At 37.0% G+C, this 15,236-nt stretch overlaps 1 protein-coding gene across 3 annotated transcripts in view; it reads right to left on the bottom strand.

Moving 5' to 3' along the window:
• Window positions 1-1,584: 1,584 nt before the first annotated feature.
• The window catches only part of LOC102225928 (low density lipoprotein receptor adapter protein 1-like), a 44,335-nt gene continuing 30,683 nt past the window's right edge, over window positions 1,585-15,236 (bottom strand). Inside the window, exons 4-10 of one of the 3 annotated variants that reach the window (XM_023348307.1) lie at window positions 11,173-11,287; window positions 10,341-10,413; window positions 10,072-10,158; window positions 9,118-9,275; window positions 8,257-8,291; window positions 7,133-7,161; window positions 1,585-5,736 (exon numbers count right to left, since the gene is read on the bottom strand). In XM_023348307.1, coding sequence (XP_023204075.1) covers window positions 5,690-5,736; window positions 7,133-7,161; window positions 8,257-8,291; window positions 9,118-9,275; window positions 10,072-10,158; window positions 10,341-10,413; window positions 11,173-11,287 — 544 coding nt within the window. In that variant the 3' untranslated portion in view covers window positions 1,585-5,689. The other 2 variants (XM_023348308.1, XM_023348309.1) reach the window with 2 other exon arrangements.

Here is a 15,236-nt window from a genome sequence, read left to right as displayed (position 1 = left end):
TTGAGTTGTACTAAACAAATCAGAAACATGATGTTCATCTGGTTCTGAGTATTCCTCTCATCCTAATGTAATTAGGGTGAGACCCTAAAGAAAACATGTGTTCCAAACTGAAGGCATGTATTGCTCATTCCTGCATTTCTCTGTCTTCACAGCTGTTATTCAGTTCACTCCACCTTAAAGCTCCTGGCAGGCTAGAGCCAATATTTAAAGCTCAAAATGTTCTAATGAGTATGTTTTGGCTTTTTTTTTTTTTGTGGCATTTCTTTCCTCAGGCAATTATGCTCATGTAGTCTGAACCCTAATTTCAATTTGATGATCAGTATGCAGCTGTTTTTCTTCATCATCATCATCAGCTCTTCTGTTCATATTCTAACAGGTTTTTTTTTGTTTACTGAGGGACCTTTGTGTTTGCCTCTTCTCCAGTTTCCTTACCTCTCTGCTGCTATCTGAACAGGAGAAATGTTTGTTTCCCGGTATCTGGGTCTTACCTCACTCTTACCTCTTGATGATCAATGCTGTTTGAATAGTCACAATGAATGCTGGTAAGAAGTTACTGCCCAATGAACATAGAACAAAGCTTGCAGTGCTGACCACATTAATTGGCACCTCTCGCAAGAAAAAAAGGTAAATATTTGTTGGATTGCAATTATGTATTCTCATACTGACAAATTACAAAAATCCAACTTGACCTGGGAGTAAATTTGCCAAGAGAAGAATATCCTGTTTGTTAAAGCCTTGCTAAATGTTATCTGAAGTGATAACAAAAGAGGGTTAAAAAAAAAACAGTATTGGGTGAATGAGTGTCAATAATTGTGCTTCTGCTAAAAACAAATTATTCTTAATATGCTTGAAGTGGAGTATCCACTACTGAATAAATCATCTCAAATAAAAAGGGATTTTGCTAAATATTTAAGAGGGGGATTTTATCTCAGCAATATTGTTTTGCAAGGCTGAAGTGCCACTTTATGCTGCTGGCACTATAAATAGCCATCACTGAATGGAATCTATGGCAGCAAAGATAAACTCGTATTACAGTAATAAAAAAGTACAAATATAAATATATTCTCTTTATATGAGACCATAGCCAGTGGGAGTATTTTTTTTATTTTTTTGCTGACCAAAATAGATTCTCTGTAAACCAATGCATGCACCTGCAATGTGTTATCTAATATTTGATTAGATAACACCTAGCTCTCTGCTGCTTTTCATTCAGCAGAGAGCTGAATGAAATGTCTTATCGATTTGACTTTCAGTCGGAAAGCCAATCAGCGGCACCTGCTTGCTTTTGATTGCCCACACAGAGCTGTAAAAAATATTTGAGAGCAAAACAGCATGGGCTGAAGTGCAGGTCTGAATTGACATTTTTGCCCAGGCTATTAGGAGGGGGAAAAAAAAAACATTTACTGTTAAACATTTGATATTGACTTGTTTGTCTGCACATTCAGCAGCTCAGGGCTAAAAATTAGTCTATTTCTTTTTATGACTACCAGACATACAGTACTGAAGGATAAAGCATAAACATGTCTTTGGCCTTTTCTAATATATCTATTTTTTCTTGTTTTAATAAAGTACAAAACAAAAGAATATTTGTACAAAGTTCTTTACTGTGAATAAATATGTAGCAAAGCATAGGTTTCCAAATTCTGTACACGTTTTACACAGATTACACAATATTTTTGCAGTCTATACACAAACTGCTTTTATTGTAACATCACAACATTTAAAACAACTCTAGTTGCATAGATTGAAAATGGGTAAGCACCTTTTTTTGATTTGTTTTTATTTTTATTTTAAATAAAACAATCCTGTAAACTTATTCGGGGAAATAAAATCTTAGCTCAAACGAAAGAAAACGGGTTTCATTATTACAACCTTCAAATGTCTCCTAGACTCAAATCCTCATGGGCTGATTTGTATTCAGGGCACTCCTGATTCAGTTTGGAGTGTTATATACCTCAAAGTCCCCCAGACTCCCCACCTCCTCCTACACATGAAACAGAGCTGTGCCAAAGGACTGTTTGCATTCACGCTATGCTGCAAGTCTGCCTATATTGATGTGTTGTATGAACTTCACTGGCAATGTGAAATTCACTTTATTAGATTAGTACAGATCCATAATCCATTCAACAGCTTCTTTGTTTCTAAATGTCCCTGCAAAATTATCTAATGTTGGTTGTGTTACTAAATTTGGTTATATCAGAATGTTATTTTCCTCTCAAACCCAGTTAAAAAGGGACTGAGTGGTTGAAAATGAGTCCATTATGCACTCATTTTCAACCACTCAATTTCAACACAGAACAAGAACATTCTGTGTTCTTATATGTTGCATAAGAACACAGAATGCGTTGCGTTACTTTGCTGGATCTTAGTTCTGACTCACTGATAAAACTTGTCATATTTTGCTCTCAAAAGTTATCACACCACTGTTAATAGAATACCAGAGTTTTGTATTGTAGAAAAAAATGTGCCCATTAAATGTTTTACTTTGTTATGACACATATCCTGTGCAATTTAGCTCCAAAACATCCAAATTAAAGGTGGAAATACATAAATAACTTGCATATGTTTGCATACCCTTAAAAGTAAAACTAACCCTAAACTTTTCCTAGACATACCATAATATACCAAAGGATCCCATAGCATGATGGTGCTACCACCATGTTTCACTGAAGTGTGTTGTGTTTATTTGTGTTGCGTTTATTTGAAAGATTTCAGAATTGTGGCTCAGAAATTAAACCAGATTTCATTTTGTCAGGCACATTCACCCAGCGTATTTATGAAATGTTTACCTCTCAATGGACGTTCCATGAAGAAGAAGCTTCCTTTATCTTCCTTTATCATACATGCAACAATTACAGCTGACCATTGTCACTTATAGAAACCCAACCTGTACTAACCCAGAAGTCCTGAAGGTGCTTCAGTGTTGCTTTTGTCTTTTTTTTGCGTTTTGACTTTTCATAAACTTTGAAGAAATTATCAATTTCTGTAATGTCACGGTTGCCCAATCCATCCATTGTCCATCCATCTTGCCCTTCTCAATTTTTGTTAAGTTTAATAAGATTCAATACAATCAAGGTAGGATGATGTCCTATGAAGACTAAATGTTGAAATTGTATATAAATTCGATCAAATTAAAATTGTGTTCTTATGCAATCAAGTGGTTACATCTATATTGCTACTTATATTTTTTCATCAGACATATTTTCTTTCAGTTGTGTATTTGGTGTTTAAATTGTTCATCTTAATTTCATATTTTGCATCACAAAACTATGGATTTTAAACTGGGTGTGTACACTTTTGAGATCAACTGGTCTTTTGATATCAATAAATTCTTGCACACTAAGACATCAGTCCAGTGACTAACCAATAGTGACCAAATGCAGTAAACACTGGCAGGTGTCTGAGCAAGAAATAAATACATAAAATTGTACATTTTGACATTGCGTGTCCTTGAACTTCACAGTTGAAAAATCACCTACCGACACTCAGGATGCCATCCTCGATATTTGAAATACACAGTTTTCTTTCGAGAGGCAGTCAAGCTCGTATTTCTGTCAGTCAGGAATATAACAATGCAATTAAGCTCCATGGCGTAACCTGATAAGCCATCCAATTATTCTGCAGCGGGTGTCATGACAACAACACAAGAAAACCCCCCTTGCGTCACAATTATTCTCAGCCAGGGTGCCATGAATACAGAGAGAAGAGACCTCTTCAGTCACACTCGAGGACAAAATAATGCCCTTCTTACAATGAGCGTCATCTAAGAAATGAATAAAAATAAAGTGCTCAGTCTAAATCTGTAATGAGATTTCGGGCAAATCGTTTCCACTCACAAGGACAGATCCTTGTGACAAACTGTGTTTTCTAGAGTTACAGAAGAAGGTTTGAAAAGGCATACATCAGTTTAACCTGTGACTACTGACGTGCATGTGACCGAGTAAAAGTTGTTTCCTGCAGCTGTAAAAGTATCACACATTAAAATCTGTACAAACTACACATTTACATCTCAGGAATAATAAATAGCTTAAAAAAAATTTGCATAAAGGCCTGATTCTACATCATTTACAGTAATACAATATGCTCACCACAATGAAAAATACAACATTAGGAAAAAGGAAATACTCAGACATAGGAGGTGGAATTACAGTTATCATACTCCAGCATGATCACTTTTCTTTAACACCGACACCATCTTTATGTACAGTAACGGCTGAATAAATGAGATTATGATAAATGTGAGGGATTGAAAACACACCAGTGAAACAGCTGAAAGTAATGCTTCTGTAATGTCAACCTGTTCCTGCCAGTGAGGAGCTACTGCTGGGTTTAATAATGAATCCAGCAGTCAGTCTCTCTTAATATAATATATTAAGATCTCTCTTAATATAAAAAGAAACAAGTTGGACACCATAAGACATCATAAAAAGTAAAAATAAATAAATAAATGTCAGTAGATTGCTTTAATGTTTTAATAAGCCTGATTTTGTGATTACTTTTAAGACACAATTTCACACACCAATCTTGGTAAATTATATTTGTATGTTTTTTTTTTATTCAATGCCTTTGTGGTTTTGCTCAAATGCTATCAAGGCAAGATGGAACCATGCTTCATAATGTTACACCAAATTCTAACCCTACCATCTGAACATCACATCTCAAACCAAGACTCTCATCTCATTTCGGTGAGCCTTTACTAAAGCTACAACTCACAGCAGGAGTGAACTCCTGGTTTTCCATCTTGTGTCCCATCTGCTCTGGGACACATCTGAATCCATGTTGTGGATTCAGAGATTGTATTCCACACACTTTGGTTATAACAATTAAGCTACTTTTCCCCTTTCTATTACCTCAAATCAGTCCGCCAATTCTCCTCTGACCTCAGACATCAGGAATATCTTTTTTTGTCCACTCAACTAAATATTTTCTCTTTCTGGACTGTTGTTGGCTCTGCAAGAAAGTCCCAAGTTGTCTTCAAGACATAGTTGCCTAAATATTTGACTTGCGCCCAGCTTTCTGGTTGCTTTGCCATTTACTTAAATTTCCATTTAAGACTTAATGCAATTTGTTGATATAGTCAGAACAGTAACAATGGATGGTTTGAATCTGGCATGGTGAGAAACCAACATGATCTAGGTGGCACTTGTACAGTGTAATTTATTCAGTATTAGGCCCGCATCTAATGATTCAAACATTAGATTCCTTTCAGAGAAGTTGGCAGCCAAAAAAAATTAAAGGGCTTTCCCATTTCCACAAGCCAATTAGTTAAACACATTTCTGGACTGTGATAAATGGACTTTTTAGGCAGTTTTTACTGTGATAAGAATTTCATGGTGTAGATATTTTGTTCTTTCTTAACTTACATTTCTGTACTGTTCACTGAGTGAGTCATATTTCACTAGGTAGTTTGTAAGAATCTCAATGTATGTGTTGATGTACTGCTTATAGCAAGCAGACTGCAAGATGGAGATCCTTTATAATGTCAGCTTATTTTGGCTTCGCTGCACAAAAATATCACTGCGTCCCTGACTGGGACTATGTAGAATATGTTGTTTGTTTTCTGTCTGTCTTGGGCACCAGTGTGTGCTTTCTGTTAAGTTTCTATGACAGGCAGCTATTGCCAGCTGGTGCTATTGAAAATAATTGTTGCCGAACAGCAACAGATTCTCTGCGGAGACCTCCCAGGGACTCAGAGCTGCATTGTCAGAGACGGGTTCGGAGTGGGGCTCGGCCAGTCTGTCAGAGAGAAGACGGGAAAGAAAGAAGACAAAACATTGCTGTAGAGGTCAGAAACATAAAACTTTAATTCAGAAAAGAAGATCAGAGGATTCTCAAAGGATAACAATCTGAGAGCAGAAGGAAGATAAAATGTAGAAAGGCCGTACAGAAGATGTCCATTTGAATGATTGAAAGGACAGTAAATGGGCAGAGTTCAATGTGAGAGGCTTCTCTGACAGACAGGCAGAAAATATTAAATTTCTCTCACATTGTCATAATGGGAAAGTTTTCAACTGATTAAACCTATATACTTCTTTCCCATCCATGGTTACCACTCACAATGCTTTTCACTGCAGACACATTCACCCCTTGCCACTCAAACTCACACATTTAAACACCAATATGCAGATCGGTAGGCCACTTGGGGTCAAGTGCCTTGCCCAGGGGCACATCAACATGTGATAGGAGGAAGCTGTAATCAAAACTACAACTCCCGGTTGTAAAACGTTTCCTCCTTTCTTTCAACTGTAAAGTTTACTCTCAGTATTCTCTTTTTTTAGAAGGTCAACAAATAAAGGTGATGAGGACATTTCTCTTGCTGAAAACTAACATTAATTACGAAACAATTTTGGGGGTTTTTGATGATGCACGCCATTAAATGCATCATTTGATATAGTAATGATTTGAGATTTTATGAATCTCTCTTTTAAAAGTCCAAGTTATCTAACATCTGTTTTATCTGTTTTCTAAAACTGTAATTTATTAAGCTATTTTAAATATCTAAAAACCAAACTCTTACATTTTACTTTAGACCAGGTGTCTTCAACTCCAGTCCCTGAGGACTGACATCCTGCAACTTTTAGATGTCTCTCTGCATAAACACAACTGAGTCAAATAATCAGGTCATTAGCAGAACTCGACTGATTCGATGTGTAGATATTTATAATGTTGGGTATATTTGGAATCTACATTGTAGACTGCAATACACAATTCATATGCCTGATGAGCCAATTGGGAGTAGGATTTAATAAGCAACGACGCCTTCCAACTCCTTTTTCAACTGAACATAAATATGTTTTATTTTTTTGTTTAATTAATATTCCTATTTTTTATTATTTATTTTTTCTCCATGACATTTGTTTCTTTATAAATGGAATAAAGATTCCATTTCACATTATATCTTTATGCCCATAATTTACATACTATGTGCATATACTGTATGTTTTAGCTGTCTTTTTCCAGTTTTTTTTCTTTCTATTCTTAGCCAAACCTTGAAAATACTTCCATCATGTAGGAATCATTTTTGTTAGCTATTGTGCTCACTGATGCACAGAGAGAATAATTACAAAGACATAGTCAATATACACACAAAGTATCCAGTACAGGATAACACCAGTAATACATCATTCCTTACCAGTGTCTGCTTCTTCTACCTCCATATTGCTGCATGCCAAAATAGAGACAAAACAAACCGTAGCAATCTGAGCCAAAGGTAACTGATCACTAAGGTGATCAAAAGTGATTTTATAAAAAAGAAGAAAAGATAATACTCAGTAAACATGCACATGTGTTGCTTTTATTCCACCCTGGAATGCATTCAAGACTCAGAAGAAGCATAAATTACTGTATCTAAAAGATAACTCATAACATTTCAATAAGTTTTAATTATAGGAGTAAATCTCTGCTGAGCCAGCAGCTATATGAGGTCAACATTCATTTAAAAACTCCCAAACCCAAACTGAATTGTTTAATTAAACCTACAAGCACAGAATCCAAAGTCATTAATTGTGGGATCCATTTGCCTCAGCTATAAGCACAGAGGCTCCACCTGAATGACTTTCAGAATATTATGCCAAGAAGTATTTTACACAGGACTGACTCTCGATCTGCGTGGATACTGTTAATTAAAATAACTTTTGAGCATAATCAGATGCAGCAGAAGCTAGAAACTACAAAACGTTAGGAAACTCTAAGTGTTTGTGCTGCTGCTTTCATGCAATTAATAATATTTTACCACTGTCATAGTAAAATGATATGTTCAGACTCTTTAACCTGTGGTGAGCACTAGCAAGTCTAACAGGTGATAAGATCCAAATTTTACCAACCTAAACTAGATTAATCAAGAATTACTTCATATAAAAACATTTGCCCAGTGTAGTTTGTCCCATATTGATAATATCATTCTTGGCTTTAAAATACATTTTCATATTACTTAATTATGTTTATTAAACCTTTCTATGTGTCTTATAGGCAAACTCGTTAATCTTATCAAATGTGGAACATGCAACATTAAACAGATATAAATTGACATCTCAATGTGATTCAGGTTTTTAGTCTTTCAGAAGAGATGTTTGATCCATGTTGAGGATTTTTGCTTTAACTCTTCAGTGTTCTTTGATGCTTTCCCATAAATGACAGATTTAGGTGTTGGACTTTTTGTTGGAATGTCTAAATATCTTGTTCATCCTAAAAATTCAAATCCTTTGTTCAGGTTGGTGAATATTCTCACAAAATCTGCAGTCCTAAAGGAAATGTTACCTTGAGAAAACATCATCGAATCCATCCTCCACATCCTGTTGAGGCACAACAATGTAGATCAATACAAACATAAAGTCCTGCAAGTCATAATCCAGCAAAAAGCTGAAATGCTTTTGTCTCAGACTATTTGTTGTTCAAAAGACACATCTACTTATTTGTAAGCAAAGGTTGCAGAAATCAAACTCCAGAATTGGTTATTCCTTTAGTTTCATATATTTAGGCACCATTTCTGTACTCAAATGAATATTCACACACATCAATTTAAAAATACAATAAGGGGCGGATGTGGAAGAAGGGTAAACATACAAAAGTAACATAAATAATAAACTAACACTTATCCACACTAGGTAAAAATGTTCCAAGAGGAAGCGTAGATATTTTAAGAATCACAGTGACATCTAGTGTTAAACATCTGCAACTGAATGAAGAAATTAAATCCCCTTTACGTCCTAAGGCCAAGATTGCCGTTTTCTCTACTTTAATCTCCACTTTTACTGATTTCCTGCATACGTTCCCTACAGTAAAATATACAGCCGTGCTTAGGATAATTGAAATTTTGGCTCAGTTAAACCAATCAGCAGTTCTCTCAAGTCAGAAACTTGAATACAAAAAAGATGACATCTAAATGCCAATGCCAAGCCCAAACCTATACTTGCTTCAGAGGGTATGATTTTGCTATGCAGACTCAAAAATCCTATTCAAATTGTTAGACATGTAAACAAAAGTTTTGGATAAGTAACTACTTTTGTCTTTGGGATTTAATCATTACAGTAAAACATGTTCCCTTATGTTCTGACAGTGAAAAAAAGTTTCAGGCATCGCTTATTGCTCCCCTTTAGGGGAGTTAAGGTGGTTACCTACCCATGAGTCATGTTTAATCGGACGTCTCCGGGTGGGGTTGCTGCGAGGCGATGGCGAGCTAAGAGAAGCGGAGAAGAAGGGCCTCCGGGGCTTTTCCTCCATCACGGTGGGCTTATGCACTGACGAATGTGATGGGGACTGCAGGTGTGAATGGGAGGCTGACGGAGATACAGAGAGGACAGTTAGAATCAGACGAGGGAACAAATGGACAAAAAACAGGGGCTCACACGGCCCTGTGTGGTAGCAGTCCATATGTTCACCAAGCCTGTACATATACTTACTTTAAGGCTTTAAACTGCCTCGTTTTTAAGAGAGAAATATTTAATTTAACATTTGTCTATTTCAGGCTTGAGCTAAAAAATGAACAATTAAGTGGTAAGGATGTTTTGACCCTCTGAGGAGCCAAGAACATTTTGACCTATAAATGTCAAGGCCAGTACAAACTCAGAGATTGCTGCTAGCCTTTAAGACTAACATTATTCATAATTAGGGTGATTTGTTTTTCTGAATGTGAGGAGTGACAGTTAAATTTGTGTAGGTCGACAACTACATATTAACAGGCCTCATTATAATAGCCGCATTATAACCTGTAAAGGTCAGTGAAGGAAGTATAACTCACTGCAAAGAAGCAAGAAATCTTCCAATATGTGAAAATGCATGGATCTGTTTTTACTACAACCTCCTTCGGCTCAAATGGAAAGAGAGTAGGAAGATGCCTGTGCAAACTAGTTACTTGTTATCCAAATGTGCAGTGGGATAAAGAATTGCTTACCCAAGTTAAAGTTCCAATAAAAGTTTATTAAATGATAAGAAGTAATGTGTCCTTGCAACAGTAATCTCCTAAACCTTCTGCTGTGTCTTGCTGATAGTATCTTGTCTCTGACTGTTACTGCAGAGCCCAATTTGTTGTGCAGGAATACATGGAAGGGGACATATAGAAAAAAATTATCTCACCTGCCGGAACACACTGCATCTCTGTCGTTACCATCTGTCCATCATTGGCTGCACAAGAGCAGCAGCTCCTTGCCTTCTTGTTTTTGTCTACACACAGAAAGGTTATTCTCAGAATCCTAAAACGGAAAGCTACAATTTTATCAGAATTTTATTTGAAATGCCCCAAAGACCAACCAGGGTAGTTGTTTTTTTTTGGTTGTTATTTAAATAATGTGTCACCATAAAAATTAGGATGCATTTATTGTATTTCCAGATTGACACTGACTTACCTTCCTGAGCAATTTCCCAAAGATCTAATGCCACTTTAAATGCCTGAGCTACTGTTAAGGTCACAGCCTGAGCCTGGAGGAGAGAAAGAAAGGCAGTAAAGCAATGAAAAACAGTGGGTGTTCCTTTTCTTTGACATTAATAGAAAACAATATTTAGCTATTGAAAAGAAACAGATGCATTTGTTGTGGTTTTAAAGAATATAACAGCAGCCCTAGGACAAGAATCCTAGTATGTTAAGTTATGACATGTTTCTGTAACAGATGCTACTACAAATACATTTGACAACCAGATGGAACTGTCCAATTGGAAGATAATTTGGCAGCAGAGGCAAATGATTTGGAAGGAGCTGGCATCAAAGTCTGGAGTTATCAGGCATATGAAAGTCAGTTTAAGTGGTGAGGAGGCACAGAAGATGCCCCATAGATGTATTAGGCAGCATATTTTTAACTTGATAAAGTTTGAAAGAGGTCATAATTTGGGTTTGTATAAGGCTGGGTAGTGGAGCATAAAAATGCAAAAAAAATAAAATAAATGAATAAAACCATCTATAACACAATAGTGACATTTTTATTGCAAAGAAAAAACTTTTTACGTAACAGATGCTTTGAATGAGTCAATATTAACTATAAAAGCTCATCAAAATTCAAAATGGCATTAATGGGACTGCCACAAGATGGCACCACACAACAACCAGAGTCTTGTTTCTTAGTTCTTGAGGGTCTTCATCTTCATCAGAACTACATCTCAAGATTAATATCCAGTAGCCTGCTGGTGAAAACCATCTACATTACTGTTGGTATATACAGGTAGTTGGAGGATTTGCACACTTACAATTTTTCTTTTTTGGCAGAGGAATGCATGACACTCAAGAGTCTCATTGAACTGGCTTTGGGAAACATAAGCGAAGACCTTGTCCTGAGTTTTATCTGCGGTGCAGTATGAGATTCTGGAAGACAGGACAGGAAAATGAAAGAGGAAAAATATGTTACTGCAATCTAGAAATACTACGTGTATGTACAGTATTATATCAGAAATGATTTGCTAGTCCAGAGAGGAATCTTTCCATCTAATAACAGAGTATTCAGGGTTTTATATGTAAACATTGCAAACAAACTTTCATAAATCAGTTTAAGTGACACTTTTAAAATTAGACTTAAACTTTGTTATGTTGCTCAAACTTTTTGCAGATCCATCCCAGAATGAGACTAATGTTTACAACTATTTTGTTGATAAGGACCAACAGCTGGTAGTGGTGCAGGAGAACACAAAGAAAGCAGTGAAGGGATAAGAAGACATACTTTATATTTCAGATTACAGGAAAAATTGATTATTAAAGCAAGTTCTCTCTTGCACCTAATTTTTCTTATAATATTGAAAGTACGTTTTTAATCAGTTGGGTGAGAGCTTAAATATTATCTTTACAAGGTGTGAGAAATTGAAATGACATCCATCTCATCATGTCTTTCTTCTAAAGTTTAAAATGTCTTACATTTCTGACCAGACTAAGTATTATCCTATTAAATTTAGCTTGTTTACAAACCTGCTGTGCATCTACTATAGAGGCAGAGAAGAGACCAAGTCTTACGTTAGTCTCAATATTTTGCACATAAAGTCTCGTGTCAAGTCCAAAGTCAAGAATCCAGAGACGATTCAAGAATCCATGGCCTAACCTTTACATTTTCTGTCTTTCACAAATAATTAGCCCAAATATATACATTAATCACAGATTAAGACAAGAATGAGCAAACTGATCCGTAATAAAAAGGGGTTTCTATACAAAAGAAAATCTCCAGTCAATGTTAACCAACAACAGCAATACACATGTGCTTTTAAAATTATTTTATGAGTAATGTCAGGACATTTAAATAGCCAACTGAATAATTAACTGTGCAAAAGTGGAGTTACTGAAAATCATATTATTATTTGTCTTTAATATTTGAAATTTGTTCCCACCAAGAAATTGCAGTTTAAATTAGTTTGAATTATATAACTATTTTTTATGCAAGTTACATTTCTATCCCAGCTACTGAATACCTATTTCTACTGGGTTGGATAAAAAGGGCAGTTTCTCTGTCAGACGTCATATAAAAATGCTTATTACATGCTTTTTGAACACAGATTATTGAATAAAATAAAATAAAAATAGTAAAGATAGAATGAGGTTGTAGTGTGAGAAAATTAATGTATTAAAACTTAGCATGACAAACAATATAGTCCAACCTATTATTAATCTTATTAACCACAAAATAAGTTTCTCAAATGAAGAATATAAATTTTGGTTTAACTGTCCCTAAATTTCAGTGCCAAACAAAAATGGTCTCTGGTGTCACTGACTCCACACTGGAAAAAAACAAATATGTTAACCTGTTTTACTTTATTTGAAATCTAACATAGTCTTTACATTTAAGTTGATTGTCACAAATTATTGGAAAGGAATCAAAATAAATTTAATTCAACTGCTTTAACCACATACTGAAGCATCTGTGGTTTCACTTAGACAAATGACCGCCAAATTTGCTGTGTCAGATTTTAATTAGAAGCAGCATTGATCTTGAGTCACCAAATGTTTCTATGCAAGAGTAATTTCAGGACATGCAGCATGCTTCAAGCTTTCTCCTTTAAACAGCTGTGAAAATGAGCCACAGCTAGTGATGCTCCTTATATGCCATTATTATAGTAACTTGTAAACTATGTGCAAGATAAATATCTGGATGGCTGACACTTATTTGCAGTCAAACTTGAAACAGGAGAGGGAGGGCAGAAAAAATCGAAGTAATTTTAAGATCAACTAATGAGCATGAAATCAGCAGTGCTCGCATCACTCCCTGTTATTTTGTTTGCCAGCTTGCAACACTGCTGCATGACCCACATTGCAATGCCCAGGACACACTGCTCTCCCCACGTTCTAACTTATATTTGGGCTGTAATTGCGTAAAAAATGCATAGAGAAAATACTGAGAGGTTTGACCTATTTAGGGCTGAAAAATAAGCATGATAGTAGTAACAGCTCAACAGAAATGTAACTATTATAATAGTTAAACATTAACCTGTGTTCAGTTAAATTGCTCTTAGGTTAGGAGTTTGTATTTTTTTGGTTCACCCAATCGGGGAATGCAGCCGAGGGGCAAACAAGGCAACATGTGCAACATTTTACACTGCTCAAAAAAATAAAGGGAACACTCAAATAACACATCCTAGATCTGAATGAAAGAAATATTCTCATTGAATACTTTGTTCTGTACAAAGTTGAATGTGCTGACAACAAAATCACACAAAAATCATCAATGGAAATCAAATTTATTAACCAATGGAGGCCTGGATTTGGAGGCCACACACAAAATTAAAGTGAAATAACACTACACGCTGATCCAACTTTAATGTAATGTCCTTAAAACAAGTCAAAATGAGGCTCAGTATTGTGTGTGACCTCCACGTGCCTGTATGACCTCCCTACAACGCCTGGGCATGCTCCTGATGAGGTGGCGGATGGTCTCCTGAGGGATCTCCTCCCAGACCTGGACTAAAGCATCCGCCAACTCCTGGACAGTCTGTGGTCCAACGTGACGTTGGTGGATGGAGCGAGACATGATGTCCCAGATGTGCTCAATCGGATTCAGGTCTGGGAAACGGGCTGACCAGTCCATAGCTTCAATGCCTTCATCTTGCAGGAACTGCTGACACACTCCAGCCACATGAGGTCTAGCATTGTCCTGCATTAGGAGGAACCCAGGGCCAACCGCACCAGCATATGGTCTCACAAGGAGTCTGAGGATCTCATCTCGGTACCTAATGGCAGTCAGGCTACCTCTGGTGAGCACATGGAGGGCTGTGCGGCCCTCCAAAGAAATGCCACCCCACACCATTACTGACCCACTGCCAAACCGGTCATGCTGAAGGATGTTGCAGGCAGCAGACTGCTCTCCACGGCGTCTCCAGACTCTGTCACGTCTGTCACATGTGCTCAGTGTGAACCTGCTTTCATCTGTGAAGAGCACAAGGCGCCAGTGGCGAATTTGCCAATCCTGGTGTTCTCTGGCAAATGCCAAGCGTCCTGCACGGTGTTGGGCTGTGAGCACAACCCCCATCTGTGGACGTCGGGCCCTCATACCATCCTCATGGAGTCGGTTTCTAACCGTTTGTGCAGACACATGCACATTTGTGGCCTGCTGGAGGTCATTTTGCAGGGCTCTGGCAGTGCTCCTCCTGTTCCTTCTTGCACAAAGGCGGAGGTAGCGGTCCTGCTGCTGGGTTGTTGCCCTCCTACGGCCTCCTCCACGTCTCCTGGTGTGCTGGCCTGTCTCCTGGTAGCGCCTCCAGCCTCTGGACACTACGCTGACAGACACAGCAAACCTTCTTGCCACAGCTCGCATTGATGTGCCATCCTGGATGAGCTGCACTACCTGAGCCACTTGTGTGGGTTGTGGAGTCCGTCTCATGCTACCACGAGTGTGAAAGCACCACCAACATTCAAAACTGACCAAAACATCAGCCAGACAGCATAGGTACTGAGAAGTGGTCTGTGGTCCCAACTGCAGAACCACTCCTTTATTGAGAGTGTCTTGCTAATTGTCAATAATTTCCACCTGTTGCCTATTCCATTTGCACAACAGCAGGTGAAATTGATTGTCAATCAGTGTTGCTTCCTAAGTGGAGAGTTTGATTTCACAGAAGTTTGATTTACTTGGAGTTATATTGTGTTGTTTAAGTGTCCCCTTTATTTTTTTTGAGCAGTGTATTATAAGTTTATTGTTCCATGAACAGTTAAAAAAGAATGATGTAATAATCCAGCCTTAATACTAAGAGAAGCCAAAAATGTACATGTTGGTTAAAATTTAGTGTTTGTTTGGAAGAAATTACTTTCTAAAAATGATTAACAATCAAATTATTTAGAATAC

Source organism: Xiphophorus maculatus, chromosome 15 (assembly GCF_002775205.1).
Source record: "Xiphophorus maculatus strain JP 163 A chromosome 15, X_maculatus-5.0-male, whole genome shotgun sequence".
In the NCBI taxonomy this organism is placed as follows: domain Eukaryota; kingdom Metazoa; phylum Chordata; class Actinopteri; order Cyprinodontiformes; family Poeciliidae; genus Xiphophorus; species Xiphophorus maculatus.
The sequence above is the reverse complement of the archived record's forward strand: the minus strand, read 5'-3'. Positions and strand labels throughout refer to the sequence as shown.